Source organism: Phoenix dactylifera, chromosome 1 (assembly GCF_009389715.1).
Source record: "Phoenix dactylifera cultivar Barhee BC4 chromosome 1, palm_55x_up_171113_PBpolish2nd_filt_p, whole genome shotgun sequence".
NCBI lineage: Eukaryota > Viridiplantae > Streptophyta > Magnoliopsida > Arecales > Arecaceae > Phoenix > Phoenix dactylifera.
Genome location: NC_052392.1, coordinates 28,470,021 through 28,491,190, shown reverse-complemented (window position 1 = coordinate 28,491,190; position 21,170 = coordinate 28,470,021). Strand labels below are relative to the sequence as shown.

The 21,170-nt window shown below is 41.8% G+C and overlaps 3 protein-coding genes across 10 annotated transcripts; 2 read left to right on the top strand and 1 right to left on the bottom strand.

Moving 5' to 3' along the window:
* The first annotated feature begins 764 nt into the window (after positions 1–764).
* On the top strand, positions 765–3,993 carry LOC103722095 (aquaporin NIP6-1-like). Its single transcript, XM_008812539.4, has 5 exons — positions 765–1,089; positions 2,178–2,402; positions 2,495–2,689; positions 2,790–2,851; positions 3,260–3,993. The coding sequence occupies exons 1-5, from the start codon at positions 901–903 to the stop codon at positions 3,447–3,449; spliced, it is 861 nt and encodes a 286-aa protein (XP_008810761.1). The 5' UTR covers positions 765–900; the 3' UTR covers positions 3,450–3,993.
* Positions 3,994–14,627: 10,634 nt separating this feature from the next.
* On the bottom strand, positions 14,628–17,470 carry LOC103722084 (exocyst complex component EXO70B1-like). Its single transcript, XM_017846984.2, has one exon. The coding sequence runs from the start codon at positions 17,027–17,029 to the stop codon at positions 14,870–14,872; it is 2,160 nt and encodes a 719-aa protein (XP_017702473.2). The 5' UTR covers positions 17,030–17,470; the 3' UTR covers positions 14,628–14,869.
* Positions 17,471–17,746: 276 nt separating this feature from the next.
* On the top strand, positions 17,747–20,543 carry LOC103700425 (nucleobase-ascorbate transporter 3-like). Of its 8 annotated transcripts, XR_005513779.1 has the most exons (8): positions 17,747–18,311; positions 18,415–18,814; positions 18,891–19,076; positions 19,160–19,355; positions 19,506–19,664; positions 19,751–19,891; positions 19,991–20,050; positions 20,154–20,543. XR_005513779.1 is itself a non-coding variant. In XM_039131155.1 (3 exons), exons 1-3 carry the CDS (start codon positions 17,934–17,936, stop codon positions 18,714–18,716), a joined length of 603 nt encoding a protein of 200 aa, XP_038987083.1. In that variant the 5' UTR covers positions 17,760–17,933; the 3' UTR covers positions 18,717–18,857. The 8 variants fall into 8 exon arrangements, 1 of the variants encoding a protein (XP_038987083.1); XR_005513778.1 differs by having other exon boundaries at positions 19,238–19,355; positions 19,991–20,543; XR_005513776.1 differs by having other exon boundaries at positions 19,991–20,543.
* Positions 20,544–21,170: the final 627 nt, after the last annotated feature.

Sequence of the window (21,170 nt, the reverse complement as noted above, 5' to 3'; positions counted from 1 at the left end):
ACCAAGGCGAACTACTTCCACTCGGTGAATGACTTCGACTCCGACCAAGGAGTCGCATGTCGTAGGGAGCAATTAGCACGCATCGACAAGGGTCGATAGTCCCAACAATCGACAACCTGCAATCCGCAGTCGCAATAGCATCACATCCTATGCCCCACTAGCACATTTTGCCGCCCACATGGACTGGCACAATTACTACAATCATACAATCGGCCACTGCCTGGCCATCATTGCACGTCACGTTGGCCCAGCTAATGACAAACTAGCTTCCCTATATAAGATGAGCAACTCGGAAGACCTCAGATACACAAGATACATGATATATGCTACCCTTTCCACACAATCCTCACTCTAATAAAATTTCTCCTTTCCATACTACTGCTTTGTTGATTTGACTTAGACGTCAAAGGGTCCTTCGCCAAAAATCTTTCGAACTTCTTGCAAGCCACCAACGGAGGAGTGCAATGCCCAACGCTTCAACTAGCCAACTCAGCCTGTCTCCAACCAACCTCAGAACCATTCGAGCTGCGCTCCTATCTCGGTACAGATACGATGACAATAATCCATATTAAAAAAAAAAAAAAAAGACTCTGTGATGCCTATACACGATAGAAAGCCTTCAAAACGGTTTTATTGACCGTTATTTAGAGACCCGATACAAACATGAACGTTGTGCCAAGCACGGAACCTGTTAACTAAAACCAATACCCGAGAGCATCACAACCCAAATTCCCTGGCCCAGCAGCGCTCGTCTATTTAAGGTGGCCGGGCGGCTGCGTCACACCCACAAAGGTGTAGTAGGGAAAGAGTGGAAGAAAAAGAGAAGGTTAAAGTCTACTTCCTCAAAAGCAGTGCCTCCTCCATCCTCCCTTTCCTCCCTTGTATTCTTTGTTTGTGGACATGGGCGAAGACGGCGCCTCTGCTCTGGCCGCCTCCGAAGCTCCACTACTCTTCGGCGGGTACAAGACCAGCCGGGCCGCCGATAGGTGGCGTTCAATCCTTTGCCATGGCAATTGCTTCACAGTTAAGCCTTGGACCATCGATGACGATGGCCCGAGCATGCCGGCTTCCCTTTCCCTTGCAAGAAAGGTGAGTTTCTCAGTCTCGTTTCCCATTTGCTATTTGCTATTGGAAGTGCATCCAATTCCTCGGAACTTCTAAACAAAGGAGAACATCAGACAACGTTCCCGTTTCACTCATCTCGCTATCGTTTCCACTGAATCATTCATAGCATGTTGCTAAAATTTCATCTAATCAAGATTTTCCAATAGTTGTTTTGCATTCTTTCCGTCAGCGAAGGAATCAAGTGAATCATCTGCATCGCAATTAAATCCTTCCTAGTAGATAAGATTCTCTCTCTCTCTCTCTCTCTCTCTCTGTGTGTGTGTGTCTTTTTTTTAGGCATCCAAGTAGATAAGATTCACTAGAGAACCAAATTAAAACACTTTTTCTTCTTGAGGACAAAATATTTCGTGCCAACCAAAAAAAAAATAAGGAACAGTCAAATAATGGAGAATTATGTAATTATCAGTTGTCATTGTCGTAACGCCAAGCTATGTTTTTGTGATTCATTAATTAATTACTTGCAACAAAAGTTAGTGCCGAGGATGTTGACCTGGCTAACTAAATTTTTTTTTAGGAGGAAGAAGAAAATTTAAAAAAAAACTAGTGCATACGTACCTGACATCTTATCCATAGTTGCTTTAATACTTTTTGTTGGATATATATAGGTGACATGGTATAGCAACCAAAAAAAAAAAATTATAAACACACACAGAGCAACAAATAAAAAAAAAATTATGGACACACACATACACAAACAGCAACCAAAGAAAAAAAAATTGTAGACACACATATGTATGCTTATATGTATGTATATGTACATGATGGTTTAAGAAAATAGGGCTATTAAAACACACACACATATATGTATGTATGTATGTATACATGATGGTTTAGATATAATACGGCTATTAAACGTTATCTGAGAAGATATTTAAAATCTGGAGATCAATCGAGTGCTCCAAGGAAAAGGTGAAGAAATTTGTTTCCCTTCCCTACCAATAGATTCCTAATTTCTAAGGTGCAGTAGGCAGAAGGTGCCGGGTTCTTATTCATAGGCTGTAAAGAAGCATAATTGACCACTAACCAGCATTTTTTGGTGGGTCTGTCGGCAGGTGGGGGCTGAGTTCATTGGCACTTTCATGCTGGTGTTCGCCAGCACGGCTGCGGCAATCATCGACCACCAATCCGGCGGTGCCGTCACCTTATTAGGCCTCGCAGCCTGTTCCGGCATCGCGGCGATGATCATCATCCTCTCAACTGGCCACATCTCCGGTGCTCACCTCAACCCATCTGTCACCATTGCCTTTGCCACCTTCAAACACTTCTCTTGGGAGAAGGTGAACACCTTGAAGCAAGAAATTAACTTCTATGTCGACATAAGGAATTAGATATAGTTCTATAAGCTTATATTTGGTTGCATGTGTGGAAGGTTCTTGTATACATTGCGGCACAGATGTCGGCATCGCTCTGTGCAGCATTCACATTGAAGGCAATCTTTCATCCCGGTTTGGGAGAAGGCGTGACGGTGCCGAGTGGTACTGCGGGTGCAGCGTTTCTAATGGAGTTTATTATTGGATTCAATCTCATGTTTGTCACCACGGCAGTTGCCACTGATGTCAGAGCAGTGAGTACTTTCCCTTCTTGATTCATTATATCCATGGAACAAAAGATTGGATCCATCAGGGTTCTTAATTAATTCGTGCAATCTTGATCATTTCATTCAGGTTGGGGAGCTGGCCGGGATCGCGGTAGGAGCAACTGTAACAATGAACAGCCTCATTGCTGGGTTCGTATGACATGTTCTATGATTAGATTAAAAAGAAATTAAAACCAATACAAAATTTCTAGGTGAAGTAGCGAATTCATCATGCAAGAGTAAAAGCCAGTGTACGCTAGCTCGGGCATAAAGATGAAATCAATTACACTTTGGCACTGTGTAGTGTTTCTCATCTTATATGCTTATATGTCGAGCTTTCTCAGCAAAATATCCCGGTACAGTCGAGAGAGATATTTTGAACAAAGAAACTTTATTGTGATAGAGTTGAAAAAAGTGCAGAGACGAAAAGGTAGATTCATAAATATCTCTCTCTTTCAGTCTTTTCACCCAACAATTAGCCATCTCTTTCAATCTTTGCTCTCAGAAATATCTCACTTTCCGCTGTACCCAATAGTTAAGTGCTCAAAAATATCTCAGGAGGATCAGCGGAGCATCCATGAACCCAGCGAGGACGCTGGGCCCGGCCATGGCGGCGAACGACTACAAGGCCATATGGGTATACTTCACGGCACCTATCCTGGGGACCCTCACCGGGGCCGGCGCCTACTCTGCTGTCAAGCTCAGAGACGACGACGCTACCCCGACTATGCGAAGCTTCAGAAGGTGACGACAGCCATCGATTGTTCTTTGTCCAAAAAGTAGACGACGATAGTTTTGTCCGATAAGATCTAGCTTAATAACTTCGTATGTCCTCTTGTATGTAACAATGTAATCGTAAAGCTGGTTGGTGTAAGATGATAGTTGTGGGGGGGCTGAAAGGTTCATGAATACACCATCAGCAGTCTATGAAAGAAAAAGGGTTATAAATAAAGCAAGAAATTTGCTGAGGAGGAGGGTTGGGAAGTTGATTGTTGGTGGTGAGATATCAATGGTGGTCTAAGCTTAGGTTTTGGAGTCGAAGCTTCTTTGTTTTGATCCGTATGTTGTTGTAAGAAGTTGTGACCCGGGCTTGGGTTGAAATGGAGTAGGCGCCGTGTTGTTTAGGAGACTTTGAAGAATATTATTTGTTATTCTCCTTATTCTCAGTGGCTTCAAATGAATTTAGGAGACTTTGAAGAATATTATTTGTTATTCTCCTTATTCTCAGTGGCTTCAAATGAAGGCTTGTGTTAAATTCAATGTAAATTATGGAATATGACTGTTCTAGAATATTTGTATCTGTTTGCACTAATGGATGCCCTGGTGCATTTGTTGAGGAGTGATTATTGTTTGTACCATGTTGTGGACCAGTCCAACTACGAAGCAACATGCATGATGACAGATAGAAATAAAAAAAAATAGATAGAAATAAATTAAAAAAAAGCACGATACATGTGCATATTTGTATGTGATACTTCATGGTTGAACGGGTCCACCAACTTGCAGACGCGGTCCAACTAAAAATTATATTTTGCGGAGATTTTCTAAATTTTCTACAAAAAAGTTATGTTTTTCCTGTGACTTACACACTAAATTTCTTTGTAACCAAAGATTTTATTTGTTGTGGCAGCATGGAAACTGAAATGAAGTCATTGAAATCTTCAAGTCCTACTGATGCATCAGCTGGATATCAACAAGGAGAGGATGACTAAACCCAGAGTTGAGATAGCACCGCATTGTTCCGATAAATATCAGTGATCCACTTGATAACTAACCATATTGATCTGAATTCTGAAACTGTAGTGCAAGATTGCTGTCATGAGACCGCTCTAAGCAGCTTGGATTTCAGCCAGGGGCACTGATTGTATGAGCTCTTCTAGAAACTTGTATAACATTGCCTTCATTATCCCTAATAACAAAGCCCAATCTGTTAACAAAAAAAAAAAAATAGCCCAATCGAGTAGATTCTTAGTTCCATGAAACATCAAAATTAACTTTTACCATGTCACATGGAGAGATATGCAAGAAACCAATAATTGATGATCACAAGATGAGCTTGCTTCGCTGTCGGTACCCCAGAACTGCAGGTTAGCAGTAACAGTTGAATTCGATATAGAGACGTGAAACTCCTCTATTAGAGGATGGGCAAATTGATATGTCCTAGAAGAAATTATCTCATTTTCTTGATGGATATTCGCTAAGGATTCAAATCCATTCAAATCTAATTACAAGTGTCATGGTCGGCCCGTGGACAGCCTCTATAAACCTGTGTTGCAGTGTCCTCCTAGTTTACATTTGCTATGGGCCGAGTTTGCTCTAATACTATTTGTTACAATTTAGGATCTCACTCAAAAAGACTAGTTGGAAGGTATTTTTTGGGTTCGTTAGACCTGTATAAGTACTCAAGATCTTCTCAGCGAATAACCGATGTAGGACTAAACACACGCCCATACAGATTCTTACACCTCCCGAGTGAAAAAAACTCTAAATTTACATAACAACCTACCCCAACTAACTTTCTACGAGAAGATTTGAACTAGAGGTGCAACTTTTCACTTCCACACCCATCTGAGATCAATTCCTTCCTCAACCTCTGAATGCTGCTGAATGTACCTGATTACTCCATCTTCTATTCTCCACTTTAGATATTCCAGCCTTATACCAAACCAGTCTATCCGGATGATGATATTTAGGCAGGGGAAATCCTGATATCATTTGAATCATTCCAGACGAAAAAATCTGCTCCAAAAGATTAGCATCCCAAGTACCATTGGTATTTATCAAATTAGACACCATCCGGTCATTATGGCATAAACACAATTGATGGGAATCAGGATTTGCTTTAATGGAACATTACTCGGCCTATTTTGACTCTTCTGCTTATGCTTTACGAAAGTAAATGCCAACCGGAGTCATTTGAGGACGAGTAAAGATAGCTTGAACCCTAAGCGATAAACCAATTTACATCGCCATATATTGTGGTCACGATTTGGTGGCTGAAGGTAGATTAGGAGGTGCGACATAGGCCTTCTCATGTATTAAACATTTTTTTTAGTACTATTGGTAAAAAAAATAAATAGCGCTGATTGGATTGCTTCCTATATTTTGAGAGAGCTTCAGATCTGTCTTCTTTTTTTTTTCCTCTATTTTTTATTATTATTATTTTTTTTGGGGATATACTTATGACTCATTGCATTAAAAAAAAAAAAAAAGGGGATGCACATAGAGTCATTGATGTGATACAGCACTTCCCATAATCAATTGCGATCATCATGCATGGCGACGCAAACTATTTCCATCAATCGAATATCAGTACGAAAGATGTTAGATACCAAACAAAAAAAGCCAGCTATGGGTAGCTGACCAGCGATGGAATCTTTTTTTTTAAGGATAAGGGAGGCTCAGCAGCCCGATTTGGATTTATTGAGGAGATAAAAGGGTAGAAGAGAAGAGATAGCTAGAGAGGGATAAGAAGGTAGAAATAAGTTAAACAAAAAGGAAAGGTACTCCAAGAGAAAAAGCCAAAACTTCACAACAGCTAGGAGAAAAGTGGCATGGATTAAAAAAAAGAGGAGGAGGTAGAAGAGATCATCTTAGCCGTTGTTTCACCGTTCTTCGATGAGAATTGAATATCTCTTGATTGTAACTACTGAATCGGAATAGAATACCTATCGATTGTAATACAATTGTAACTCCTTTCTTAGGAATGGAATGACTTTGTGGTCATAACTACAGAATAGCATGCTCCTACGGTTGTAATTATGTGATCTTGTACTGTCTATAAATATACTTGTCAGTAGGAATCTTCGTTCGATCACCGAACCGTCAATCTTAACTTAAATCAGTCATCAAATTAGTAAGTCCATTAATCTGTAGTGGAATAGTCTCACCAGCCCGTAAAATAATCGAAGTTGTGGGCATGGTCACGACTGGCTATTGATTCAACTCTTTACATGATATCTAAAAGCAGGTTTACTTACCAAGTCCCTTGGCCGAGAGTAGTTCCAGCGTGTAATTGTTAAATTGGTTCGTGATCTCCATGCTTCAACTTGAAAAAGGCATCTTGGCTATCATCTAGCCGTTCATCAAGTATTTGATAAGAGCAAAATATCTCTCGGTTCTAACCACTGGATCGAAATAAAATATCTGCTGACTATTCCACGGATGTGACCACATAACGTTCCCTTTCTTAAGAAAAAAACAACTCTGAGGTTGTAGCTATAGAATTGAATGCTCCTATCGCTGTAATTACGTGATTTTGTACCCTCTATGTATACTTGATTTTGGGAATGATGAGATAATGCAGTCTAGCTATTGATTCCACTCTTAATAGCTATTGAAGGTAGAGAAACTTTCACTATACTGCTTTGAGACAAATTTCTCCACCTTGGGATTTGGTGTTAGAAAATTTTAACTTCATTATGAGTCCAAAAGGCTTTCCTCAATCTGAAAAGAGGAATTCCAGAAGGTTAGTCAGCGGTAGAAGTAAAGAATTGATGCACTTGCTTGATTCTGGCCCAGATTTTAACAACTTCAGGCAGGTCTTTGTGATCGTAGAGTAGGAACCGTTCATTTAAAAACTGAGATCCTTAATTTGAAGGCAACAGATTCAAGAATGGAGGATTTTTCAAATAAATACCTCAAATTTCTTTCCTTCCAACAGCACCCACCATGAGGATTTTTTCAAGTAAATAAATGATCTACAGATTCTGTGTGGCAGCTTCAAAGGATAGAACTACCAACATATTTGCTCAGTTTTCTTTGCAGAAACTTTCAAGTATTTAAGTTACATATGAGAGCAAGCCAAAGGCAACAATTTACTTTTGATGGAGAACTAATCAAATGGTGTCCATTTAACCCATCTAGTGTTAAAAAACCCCTATAAACAGCCACAAGAGTAATTACCTAAACCTTCCAATTTCTAAATTAGATCAAGAAGAATTTGGGTGGAAATCAGCAAGAAGAGCTTGAAGTTTGCTCTGTTCTTCCAGGGCATACAAGGAAGGATTAATGCAGCACTTTAAATTCTTGGTTTGTCATTTGGAGTTAAAGAAACTAGCCAGAGAAAAGGAATATAAATAGGGGAAGAAGTTTTGAGAGGTGCCTCAATGAGCCAAGAATCCTTCCAAAACAGCACATTGTATCCATTTCCAACAATAAAAGAAGATCTGTTACAAAAAGGAGGGAGGGCATCAATAATCCCCTTCCAGGTTTTAGAACATTTTTTGCTGGGTTTCCAATATATATATATATATAGAGAGAGAGAGAGAGTTTGACTCTCTTGAAGTAGGTTCAAGAAATGAATTTTCCTCCATCCCCATTTAGCTAAAAGGGCATGGTGAAAAGATTTTGAGATCTTTGATTCCAAGGCCAAAGCCCCCTTCTTCTCTCTCTCTTTTTTTTTTTTTTTGTGGCTAAACTGGATGTATTATATATTACAGGTACAGATACAGCAAAAAAAAGTCAAACAATAATAGGTCTTGGAGCGCACCAGATCTCTTTCTTCCTTACCCAAACAAATTTTTCTCAGTTGATCCTGCTGGATGTTCCATGAGCAGTTAGTTTCAAAGCCTTTCTAAAGATAGGCCTTTCTGATAGCATCAATTCTTTTCAACCTGATACTTCAAAAGTGACATACAAAGCAGTGGCTTGACTGTTAGAGTAGAATTAATCAGAGTCAATCTGCCCTTGAAAGATAGAAATTTTCCTTTCAAAACTGTGGCATGGCTGGTAATCCTAATAAGTCTGTCATATTGATTATACAATTAAGGCAATCATGCCAATAGTCGACTTTCATGGATCTCTTATAATTTTCCTTCTTCCAAAGACTATATACATCAAGGCTTGATGTCATGTATCATGGCATAAGACTACCATAAGTTGGCCTCTCAAAGTGTCATAAATTGGCATTGGATTATTAGATTAGGCCAGGAATAGTCTGTGCAAGACATAAACTGGGCTGATTGGATCTAGTTATATGGTCATGGATGAGGTTGGATCGGATCTGATTATAGGTTTCGGTAGCAAGGTCGAGCCAATCAGATGATATAGGATCAATATGTAGCACCAAAATTGTTTTATAAGTCTGGTTATTACTTCAAGTAGTTCCATTTGGGCAAAGGGCTGGCTAGGCCTTTCTTTTAGGCATGCCAAGATAAAAGGTTTGGACTACCAATATATGCAACCTAATAATAGATTTCGAAGGTTTGAGTTGGTTTTGGCTGATGGGGTTCACGCACAATGCTAAACTCTGAAAAATCGCTTAGAAAGTTTGCTTGAGAGTGTTGCACCATTGCACCACTTCTCAATACCTATTAAACTAAAAGGAGAGAGAAAGTTAGAGCTCTCTACAAAATTTAGAAAAAATTAAAAGAAATTCATAAAAGAAACTAGGGGAAAAAAAGAAAATAAGAAGACTTCATGAAAAAAAAGAAATATTTAAAAAGAAGGTGTCCAAAGAGTTATAATTTTTTTTGGACTCTATAAACTTAAGAAAATCGGCTAGAAGATGAAGTGAAAAAAAAAAAAACAACATACATCGCCAAACCGATAAAAAAAAAATCCAACGTTCAGGTCATGTGCCTATAGGATCATGAGGGCCACTAGGATTTGGCAAATTGAAATTTTGTGCATTTTATTATTTTTTTGATCTTTTTTTATTTTGACAGTAAACATTGGCTCTTTTTTTTTTTTGAAGAATATTAGGTGGCAAAAATTGAAGTTGCAATTTAAACTCGAAGATTACCATGCTTAACAACAGAACCGTCAATGGGACGGGCTGCCTTCCAAGGGGCCCAACGGGATACAACCCAAAGTTACGCTCAGGTTGTAAAGCGCAAGCTGGGCTAGAATAGGTTGCAGATCGGGCCTGGATTAGATATTTGATAAAATTGGGTCAAAGTCAATTTAGAGCCCATCTCAGTCCCAAAGCATTCAAGATTCCCAGGCTAGGTTTTAAGCTTGGGTTGGTTTTGAGACTCTGATCCAACGTGACCCTCAATGATCTGTCAATAAAAATTTTTAAAATTGACGGCGTTGGCAGCCAAAGCAATGAATTTTTAACCTTCTTTTATTTCTTCACTCGATCGCCATCTTCCACTCCTTTTCTAATGTGGATCTCTGATGATGAATGAATTTATTTTTCATGGAAGGATTGGGTTCTTATTCTTATGGAAGGTGCCGTTAGTGAAATGTGGCTGTATCCTTCGCGCAAAAGAAGGATTCACCTTCCTTTGCAACCATCACCATTGGATTACAAATTGTACAGATCTCAAAGATATCCAAAGTCTATCATTCATCCATTTGTACGGACTTAAATCAAGTAGAGGATGATCCAACGGTGAGTGGCGCGAAGGAAGGTGAATTCTTTTTTAGCCTGAAGGATACAACTATGCTTGTAGAGAGGACTGGAGACACGTGTGATGCAAGACCTACGATCAGTGAGATATACCAATCTGAAAGTTTTGATGTACGGTCCAGATCATGACATTAAATATGGATGGGTCTAAACTAACTGGGGCACATTTATTAAAGATTTAAGCAATAATGGAGGTTGCGATATGTTCACTTGATCACTCAAATTTATTTTAAAAGAAAAATACCATTGATGGTATATGATAATTCTAATATTGGATAACACATTAAGAAGAAATGTGGATACTTGTGAGATACAACTTCGTAAGTTTGAGAGACTATGAGAAGAACTAACATTAAGAAGAAATGTAGATGTTTGTGAGATGCAAGTTTGTAAATTTGAGAGACTACGAGAAGGACTAAGAGGTTAGAAGAAGGGTCGGTCACTATTTTTATCCTAGTTGAATAAAAGGAAGGGAGAAAACCCGACCCTTTCTAAGTTTTAGAAAAATCAGAAAAAATAAAAAAAATTGAAACATTTTTGAAAGTCATGTAAAAAATAAAGTAAAGTTTATGTTAAATCAACCATTTATGTTAAAATCATATGCACATTCATTTATGTTAAATAACACACACAAAAAGAAATTTATATTAAAATTGGTCCGTTTTTGTTAGAATTGTTTGCACATTCATTTATGTTAAAATTATGCACAAAAAAAAGTAAAATATATTTCTCTGTTATTCGTATGTGCAAAAAGTTTCCACTCATAAAATAATTTCACACATACACTCATAAAAAATTCATGTGCAAGTACAAAAACTTACATTAACATATAAAAAACCTTTTGATTTATAGTGGCATAAAAATAAAATTAATTAAATTAGATTCAACTAAAAGAAATCCATGCATGCATAAAAAAGAAAAATTAGTTTTATTTTTTTGTGATTCGTACGCACAAAAAAATTCATGCCAAAAAAAACTATGCTCATACTCATAAAAAAAATTTAAACATATGGACAAAAAATTGCATGCACACACAAAAAGCAAAGAAATATAATCATACTAAATTTAGATTTTTAATGGTATGAAAAACTCGCTCAAACATTATTACATGTATGCACAAAAAAATGCGCAATCATACTAAAATTAGGTTTCAAGTGACAGAAAAAAATTAATTAAATTATACTATAAAAGAAATCCAAGCATAAAAAAGAAAAAATAGTTTTAGTTTTTCGGTGATTTGTATGAAAAAAATTTCAGCCAGAAAAAAATTCTGCATCCATGCATAGAAAAGAATTTTTTTTATACGCTCATATATAAAAAATTGCATGCATGCATAAAAAAATTTAATTTACAAATGAAATTATTTTGAAAAGCTATTAACTAAGTATACCCATGTAGAAGAAAAATTTTGAAATATTTGAAATAACTTTAAGTTTGAGTAGAATTTTTCTTAATTAATTTTAAAAATATATTGATAGTTTAGAGTATGTGTAAAAAAATTAGGAACCTTTAACGTATGTTCCCCTTCATGCATAAAGTTTTGAGAAAATATATGGTATCAATTTGATGGACCCTTCTTAATTAGTTTTAAAAAAAGTATTGGTCGTTTATATGCCCCCAATAAAAAAATAATTTTAAAGTTATTTTAAAAAATTCTTAACTAATTTCACGTACGTAGTATAAAATAAAAAATAATTTAAAATAAATTTAAATCTCTATCTCTATATATGTCAAATCACGAGAAAGTCACCTCCCCTTAAAAATTTACAAAAAGTAGAGAAAAATTTTAGGAAAACTTCTATTCTTGTTTCTCCATTAAATGACACATTTTACTATACCAATCCAAAGGAATCAAAAAGAATACGCTGCACCAAGTGACTTTGATAAGACTAGGTTCGCACAAAGATGCACTTCAAACTCAAAAGGCACCATTAGTTTATGTTTAACCTCTAGAAGGTGTCGGGATGGAGAAGTATGATGGGCATCAAGCTTGATATAGAGAGAGTCTGTGATAGGATGAGGTGGAACTTCATGACACATTCTCTGGAGAGCTTCATCTTTCATCCGCTCCAAATCAGGTGGAGCCCATCGCAATTTTGCCATATTGGTGAACGACTCCCCATCGCAATTTTTCGAGTCATCGATGGGGCTGAGACAAGGCTGCCCCTTGTCATCGCTTATGTTCATTATCTATGCAGACTCCTTGTCTAGATCGCTCCAGCGTGCCTCAGTGATGCAGTAGGTGGAGGCCTATAGGCAGCATCTGACTTGGCTCAGATTTCGCATCTGCTATTCGCTGATGATTGTCTGCTATTAGCTCGTGTGACGAGATGGTCGGCTCTGGTGTTTTGGAGGATCCTGGGAAAGTACTATGCGGAGTCCGGACTCGACTCAGATCTCGCATCTGCTATTGCTGACGATTGTTTGCTTCAGCCCGAAGATCCATCCAGGTGTGAAGGCTTCTATCACGATAATTCTGGAGATTGAGGAGCAGGAGGGAACCTTGAGATATCTCGGGGTCTCAATCATAGGTCGGCGCCTCCACAAGGGGGAGTGCTCTTCCTTGGAGTTGGGCGTCAGATGTAGGCTGGAGGGATGGCAGGCGAGCGCTCTGCCTATGATGGGTAGAGTCACACTGGTATGGTCAGTTCTTAGCTCGATCCTTCTTAATCTATTATCCAACACTATGGTGCCTCTCGCAATGCTGTAGTGCATGGAATGACTATTCAGAAGCTTCATCTAGGGGCGGCATGGGGGTAACAATGGTGTTCACCTACTGGTGTGGGATACGATCTGCCAGCCGAACAACAGTGGTGGCTTGGGGGCCCACTCCCTGATCAAGCGACGGGAGATCCTCGCAACCATATTGGTAGTCAGATTTCTTCTGGAGCCGGAGAATCTCTGGAGCTCTCTGTTGAGGGCCAAGTATGGGGATCCAGCGGACCTGGCAGTTTTTCGCACTGGTCGGCGCAGCTCCTCCAATTGGAGAGAGATCTGTGCCCGCGCCCTATCAGCTCTTTCGACGATCAGATGTGAGACTGGGGATAGACGGGCTATCGACGTCTTGGAGGACAGATGGTTGTTGGAGGTGCTGTTGTGTAGCTGGCGCACCTTGATCGACCTTGGTTGGTTGGATGGGCGTAGAGTCTGCGATCTGTTTGCTTCAGGAGAGTGAAAGTGGAATGAGGACCTCGTCCGACGGACATTTGGGGAGCAGCTGGCCGAGCAGATCTTGTCACTTCCGATTCCTACAGGGGATGTTGTGGACAAGAGGGTCTGGAGCGAGATTGGGAGGTCAGAGGTGAAAACTCGAGACTTACTTGGGTTGGTTAGGAGACATGCGGCTCTGCGGATTGAAGGGGTTGGATCTGGAGACTGTGCATCCACCTCCGAGTAGCTCTGTTTGTCTGGAAGGTGGTATGAGGGAGCCTGCCAAATAGAGGCATACTGGCTCGGCAAGGGGTGAGTATCTTCCCTGCTTGTGTGGTTTGGCCGGAGGTGGAGGAATCTATTTTTCACATCCTCATTGGATGTTCACGGACTGCTCAGATCTGGGGGTGCGCTGTGGCCTCCCTCGACCCACAGCAGGGGTGGACGTTGACCAAGAATTTTCTAGACTTCTTGGAGGGTTACTCATGGAGGACCGGTCTTGAGGAGAGGGGGATCAGGGCTACCATATGGCCTACCATTGTTGGCTAGATAGGAATGCCCAAGTCTTTGAGGACAGCAGAGCGCAGCCGAGGGTACTAGTGGCGGACAGAGCTCTACTTCATGCAGTGGAGGTTTTTGGCACCACCATGTCGTCGTCCCTTAAGATGGCTAGGAAAATCTAGAGTTTCCATTTTGCTCCTGTAGTGTCCAGGACCGTGTTTGTCTCTTTGGAGCTCCCACCTCTGGCTTTCTCAAGGTGAACTTCGATGGCAGTGTCAGCGAGAGTGAGCAATAGAGGTGTGAGATTTGTCATCAGACACCATGACGCCAGATTGGTGGTGGTCGGCGATTGGCGGATCTTCGATAAGTTGTTAGTGCCGAGCTCAGAACTGCATAGGAGGACATCACCTATGCGAGGCGTGTTTTAGGTGCGGACCGCATTCTCCTTGAGGGGGACTCAGCCATGGGGTCAGAGATGCGCGGCCGGCGGGATGTCACTGCTACATGACATCCGTAGACTTTCGGATGAGTGTGATTTTTATCGAGCCACACATGTCTATAGGGAAGCGAACAGTGTTGCCGATTGGGTTGCTTCCTATGACGCATTATTTTGGAGATTTCATCTAAAAAAATTACATGACTGCTTCTTCTTCTTTGTATTATTTTTTTTAAAAAAAATTGTTGGATACAACTACATTGGTTGTGTATGAGTTGTTGTTGTATAAAAAATAAATAAATAAACATGGATCTGTGAGAGACTTTGGAATCAGACAGAAGTAATGCCAATCCATTTATTACAGTCATTTTTCCAAGAATTCAGCTTGTGCTTACATCACCATCAACACGCATGTTTTTTGGTAAAAAAATTTATTATCTGAAATTAAAACCTCTGAAACTGTGCATCAAGAACACCAGCAGTTTAAATACGGCCCAAATCATTTCTTTTAATCTTTGAGTTGTAGCCTCTGACAAAACTTTGACAGTTATTTTAATAATTAAATACATCCAATGCAAACCCTTAGAGGTTCCATGCAATCTCGGTTTCTTGACAGAATACATTAATACAACACCCTCTCTTCATTCCAACTCTAAGCACAATCACGAGCAGCTAAAAGAGAGAAAAAATGACGAAGGTGATAAGAAGCCATTCCCGTTCCCCATCATGTCCTCCTCCTTGCCATGGAGGAAGGGTTGCCGTCGAAGAGCTCATCGATATAATTCTCGAGGTCATCCGCCCCGAACTTGATGTACTTCTCCGTCTGCCGCCCCGGGTGGAGGTACTGCGAGAATCTCCCCAGAAACGACCGGTATGCCGGCACTACCACCGCCGAGATCGACACCCTCAGCTCCGACTGCATCTGCTCATCGCTCACCACCCACGAGCTCTGCGTCTTGCGGATCTCGTCGATCATGGCATTGAAGCTCTTGAACCGCTCCTTGAGCACCGGCTTGGACACATTCCCCCTCACATTCAGGCCTTCATCCCTGAAACAAGCGAGCACCTTCGACCACGTCTCGCGCTGGTAGTTCTTGTGGTACTGCCTCAACTCCGATGATCTCTTCCGGCGCCATGCTTCTCCGAGCAGCTCATTGATCCCTGCTGCCCCCTTGATCTTCTTCATGATGTACCTCCCACTGTTCATCAAGAATATGTTGCACAGTGCCTGATCCTTGTAGAGCTTGGATTTGGCCTCCAAATTCGAATGCAGCAACTCCATCAACTCCGTCAATTGGTCTGCAAATGGTTTCGGGTCAGTTGCAGTACTGCTGCTGCTCTGGTTTTCACGGTTGCTGGTGCTACCCGGTGGCGCATCATCGCCGTCGTCGTCGTAGGATGACGGCCTCTCAGTTCTCTGGTAGTCTTTGAAGACCTGCTCCAATGTGTTCGTGTATTCACACGCATATTTGAGGTAATTCATGACATAGCGGGTGAGGGGGTGGACGGCGCCGCCGGGCACGGGCGTCTTCCCTGTGTCGGTCTTGATCGAGCTCTCAAGGTCGCAGAAGATCGCTATCGCCGCCTCCCCGAGACGGGACTGGATGGCGGAGATCTCCGACTTGAGATCCCTCACTGGTGAAGCGGTCGACTCCTCCTCGTTCCCTTCGACGGAGAAGATGGCATGGATGGCCGGCGTCAGGTCTCTCAAGGTCTCGTATATGTCGAGCATCTTGAAGAGCTTCTCCGTGGAGCGCTTCGTCATGGAGACGGCCTCCGCGAAATTGAGGAGCTGAAAGATGGCACCAAGGGCGAGGTTGTTGAAGAGGCTGTTGGCTATGTCTCCGTGGCCTGAGAAGACGATATCGAAAAGCTCGCGCTCGCTGGGGAATGAGACGGTGATCGAATGCCGAAAGGCCTTGATCCACGTTGCGATCTCTCCCTCCAGCGAATCCCAAGCCATTCTTTGCACATCGTCGATGCTGATCTTCTCGCATCCGAGGCTGGATAAGCCTGCAAAGAAGGCGTTGCGCCGAGCAACGCTAAACACCTCGCAGCACTCGGTCACGTAGCCCGCGGGGATCATCACCGCGGCAATGCCTCGTAATCTCTCCACGACATTCGGTGGATATGTTTGGGGATATTCTTCATTGGTGCTGGATTCCGCTGAAGGCAAAATGCACCTGTCTTGTTCATGTTGTTGTTGTTGTTGTGGTCGGCTGAAAGATGGCGGCCGCTTAGTCTTCGTGCTGGTGCTGCCGAGATCCTGCTGCTTTCCACGAGAATTCTCGTCGAGGAGCGAAAAGAATTCGTCTTCGAGGAAGGCCATGGCACGGTGGAGGACGCCGCCGGTGCGGTTCATGGCATGGTTGTACCGGGGCTCCGACGATAATGGTGTTAACGCCGATGTCAGCTTGTTAACTCGCTTGAAAGCGTCGAGGAGGGAGATCTCGTCATGGTCGGGAGACCATTTTCGCTCGCCCGACTCGTACGTGGCGATCTCCTTCTCCAACGCGTCGACGAACTTCTCGATGGTCGATTCGGGGAGCTCGGGCAGCTCATAACCTTGAGCCTGAACATCTTGGAGGCTGGCAAGGACGCCGACGAAGCGATCAATCTCATCGGAGAAGGAAATGAAGCTGCGCTCGGATTCTTCGACATTCTCCTTGCTTGTTTCCTCCTCCTCCTGCTCCTTGTCCTCCTCCTCCCTCTCTTCCTCTATACAGTCCTCCTTGCTATCATCTCCCTCCTTCTTCTCGTATCTATCTTCAAACTTGATGGCACCTAAGGAGAGGTTCCTGTCAGATTCTCGGAGCTTCTCTTCGCGGCTAGAGGAGGAGAAGCTGTTGGATTTCTGAGGTAGAGGGGATTGTTTCGTCTCCATTTTCTCTGCTTTTTTCCCTGTGCTGTTTTCTTCTCAAAACGGGCTAACTTAGAAGGGAGAGTTAGACAAAGGAAGACGAGAAAGAGAGAGAAGGAAACTGAAAAGAAAAAGGAGAAAAAGGTGGAGAACGGAAGGTGTTTATTGTTCTGGAGGGGAGAAGGAGAGGGGTGGCGAAAATAGAGGAAGGATGATTGAAATGGTCGTTGCGGCCCACGTCGAGGAGAGATCGTTGCTCGCGGCATAGACAGTTGTCATTGTTTTATTCGTCCCAATCAAATGTTGACCACCTTTTTGTCTGCCATGCCTTCATCATGTTAAAAACTTAGTTGCCCGTTTAACAGGAGATTTCCACGCCAATTCTTATTTTAAAAGATCGGCTCCGACTACCACTTCAACGTCTCCGAGGTTGCATGCACGATTTCATTTCTCCCACTGTAGGGTCAACCAACTATAGAAAAGCTATCCTTTTCGTCTTGGTTGCGATCTAAGAGGATGCTTGTAACTTGTAAGCATTGTGAGAGATCGAAACCTAAAACAATACTTATAAGCGTCATCGAAAACTACTGCACATGTCGGGCAAAGACTTACAGAAAAAGTCGGTTTTACCGACGCTTTTTTGACGACGCTTTCCACAAGCGTCGGCAGTATTTGGTCGGCAAAGGACGACGCTAATAAGCGTCGGTGTAGTCGCCGGATAAGACGACGCTAAAAAGCGTCATCGGAAACGAGCCCTCTCTCTCTTTCCGTTTTCCCGGCCACCGCCCTCCACCCTCAACCCATTCCAGAGTTTTTTAAGAGGGGATCATCATCCCCATTCCTCGTCTTCTCTCTCTCTCTCTCTCTCATCATCATCGCCCCCCCTCCCTAACCCCCTCCAGATTCAAGAAGCAGAACGGCTCCGGCGATGATATCTTCGCCCGCCTCTTCGCCGCCTCCTTGGATCCCGACTTCGCCCCCCTCTCCCTCGAACCGCGGATCCTCAAGTCCTACCTCATCGCCGGCGAGACCCTCTACGGCCTCTTCCTCCTGCGCTCCTCCCCGACCCTCGCCGAGATCCCCGACCCTCGCCGCTGCCCGCACCCCAGCCATCCTCCGCCTTCTGGAGCTCTCCACCGCCTGGGCCAAGAAGGCCCTTGATCTCGGCCCCCAGGGACTCATGTTCCCCATGATCGAGTCCCCCGGCACCACTGTTATCCTTCTCGGTTTCCAGCACTACCTGGTTATGCTTGGCACCACTGTTATCATTCCTACTGCTCTTGTTCCTCAGATGGGTGGAGGAAATGTATGACTTAATTACACAAATATGCATGATCCATGAGGTTGATGGTTCGTTTAGCTTTTGTTTTCACAAAAAATTGTACGTGAAACCACTTTTATTGCTTTAGGATGAGAAAGCTCAGGTGATCCAGACATTACTGTTTGTGGCCGGCTTAAACACTCTGTTACAGACCTTATTTGGAACTCGTTTACAAGGTCAATTTTCTAAACCAATTGGCTATCTTGGTTTCTGAACAAAACACTTGAAAATACTAATGAGATTTCATGAACAGGCCTTCTAGTGTACATTGGGACAAGTTTCTTCTCTTTAGGTTCTTCCGAAGCTTCCTGCCTTTCTTTGTGTTTGAAGTATGTTATCTGTTGTAATTGGAATGTAATTATGCTCTGTCAGGTTTTTAATTTTAAGTAGGTTGAAGAAGTATAATAGAAGAGACGGGTCTGGACTGTCAAGTCTCTGTGAAGGATTTGGGGTTTTGTTTGATTTTCTTGCATGTGCTTCTGAAGCAGGTATCTCTTAGTTATGGAAATCCTAGTTGCAGAGATTTATTCATGTCAGTGGTTGCTTTTAGGATTGCTTTTGCAGCTCAAATTCATGGATTATGGTTGAAATACGGATGTACCTCTTATGAGTCCCAGAGACTGCAGGGTTGTCATGGACGCAGAAGATCTGTATATGCCATGTCAGAAAAATATTTTGCAGCGTCTTGGAGGAAACAAATATTTGAGTATTGTTTATGATAAATAATCTGCCAACGGATCTAGTAACAAGGTATGCATAGTTATCATCTATCAAGTTTTGATCTCCTCTTTTTGCTAAATTGAGATTAATAAAAAAGGATTAAACTTGAGCAGCTGCTAGAATATGGTTTGTGCTTGTCGTTCTCAGTCAACCTCCTCCTCCTCCTTCATCCACTCACACTAATTATCCAGGATCAATTTTTTGGGGATGCACCATCTGATAATCGAATCGAGAACTTCTGGTTGCTAAGCAGAAGGTTGACTGCTGGGGCAGATCCCAATTCTAAAAAACAACTTGATTGGTTGCAAGGTAAGGGTGAAGTACAACGGTATAGAGCTAAGATTGTAAAGGTAGTAATGGTTCTATTCACATTTGTAACTTTATCGTAGATTAATGACTAAAAATATAGATTGATGGCTGCAAAAGGCTGGTCTGAATTCCCTTCTCATGGACATGCAGGATTAAATGGAAAGCATTTTCCAAATATACGAGGAGCTGAATTTGTTTGGGGTATGGAGGCTGGGTGAGTTTGCCCATCGACCAAACAGAATTTGCTGTGTGAAGTGGCAGCCTTTGGATGGTGGTCTTGTCATTTGTGAAATTAACATTTGCCCCCAGGTGGTACTGCTGCTACTGTTTGATTTCTCAGTTCAGCAAATTTTTGCTGCTTAATGATTCCCTGCATCTGGCATCATTCTTTGCAGGATTACTTTGGCCTCTGAAGGAGAGGCTAAAACTGAGAAAAGCTATTGCTATTTTCTTGTGTAGCATAAATCAGTGCATAGAAATGCATCGTTTCATGTGATTAAGAATTTGTAGTCTATCCTCAAACATTCTGCCGCCAGGTGGTACTGCTAGTGCTTGATTATTGATCGAGATCTCTCTCTCAGTTCGACGAACCTTCGATGCTTGATGATCTTTACATCTTGCATCTATCTTTGTAGGATTACTTCGGCCTATGAAGGAGAGCCTAAAGCTAAAGATTGCTGGTGATCTTCTTCCATGTGGAGTACTAAACTCAAAGGAAGGGTGGCATCTTTCCTTATAATTTACTTCTACCATAGCCTTATTTAAACAAAACTTGATATTTCTGCACATATTTCACAGACTGGGAGAAGCTGAGAAGGCAATTCACCATTACAAGCTATCACGAAAGGAAACCAGCTCTAATGACTTCTCACAAGTTCATGCTCTCCAGACCCATTTGGCCAAGTGTAATGAAGCACGTAAGCAAAAGGATTGGCTCACTGTGTTAAAGGAATCACAGGCTGCTGTCTCTGCTGGTGCCGATTCTGCACCACAAGTCTTACATTACAATAACCTTTCAGTTTACATGGTGGCAGAAATTATACCTTATCTTGTTTCATGTATTATCTTTGCCTTGAAAGTATATATGCCCAAGCTTCCTTATCTATTTCCTTGTCCAAATTGATTCATTATTTCAAAATGTTAGTTTTTACTTAATATTACTATGTTATATGTTTTTGCCACACCGCATATCGTTGCCCTGTTGAGATGCAATCAGGTTCCATTTGAAGATCTAACTGCAATCAAGATTTTAGTAGAACTTACAGTGAGGAACGTCAGTTGAACGCTGTCTAAAAGATTTCCTGTGTCATTTTGTTTAATATCTTCATAAGAAGAGTATTAACTGTGGTTGGGTAGAGATAATTTAAGTCTATATATTTTTTCTTGTGTTATGCTCTTAAGGTCTTTGCATTGCAAGAGGAGGAGGCTCTTAAGCTCCTAAGGCATGACGATGCAGATTCAGTGTTAAATGGTGCCGCTAGGAATGCATACATCCTCATAATCCGAGCACAGGTTGATATGGCTTTAATTTACATTCGTATTTTTATTTTTTTAAAAAAAATAGCAATCTCGACGCTTTAAAGCGTTAGTAAAAAAAGTTGTGGCACGCCTAAATACATTTGCCGACGCTTTAAAGCGTCGACGAAAACCCAAAACTAGCAATGCTTTGGGCTTTCCTGACACTTTAAAGCGTCGGCAAATGTCGTTTTTGCCGATGCTTCTATTAGCATCGGGAAAGTCCTGTTTCTGCCGACGCTTTCTCTTAGCGTCGGCAAAAACCGGACCCACGCCCACCTGCCCGACGTCTGACCCACG

Excerpts from the sequence above, each read along its gene's own strand:
- LOC103722095 (XM_008812539.4), top strand. The coding sequence starts at position 901 with ATGGGCGAAGACGGCGCCTCTGCTCTGGCCGCCTCCGAAGCTCCACTA. Across the intron at positions 2,403-2,494 it reads AACACTTCTCTTGGGAGAAG|GTTCTTGTATACATTGCGGC; the intron begins GTGAACACCTTG and ends CATGTGTGGAAG. Across the intron at positions 2,852-3,259 it reads ATGAACAGCCTCATTGCTGG|GAGGATCAGCGGAGCATCCA; the intron begins GTTCGTATGACA and ends AAAATATCTCAG.
- LOC103722084 (XM_017846984.2), bottom strand. The coding sequence starts at position 17,029 with ATGGAGACGAAACAATCCCCTCTACCTCAGAAATCCAACAGCTTCTCC.
- LOC103700425 (XM_039131155.1), top strand. The coding sequence starts at position 17,934 with ATGATATCTTCGCCCGCCTCTTCGCCGCCTCCTTGGATCCCGACTTCG. Across the intron at positions 18,312-18,414 it reads CTCAGATGGGTGGAGGAAAT|GATGAGAAAGCTCAGGTGAT; the intron begins GTATGACTTAAT and ends TTATTGCTTTAG. Across the intron at positions 18,503-18,579 it reads ATTTGGAACTCGTTTACAAG|GCCTTCTAGTGTACATTGGG; the intron begins GTCAATTTTCTA and ends TTTCATGAACAG.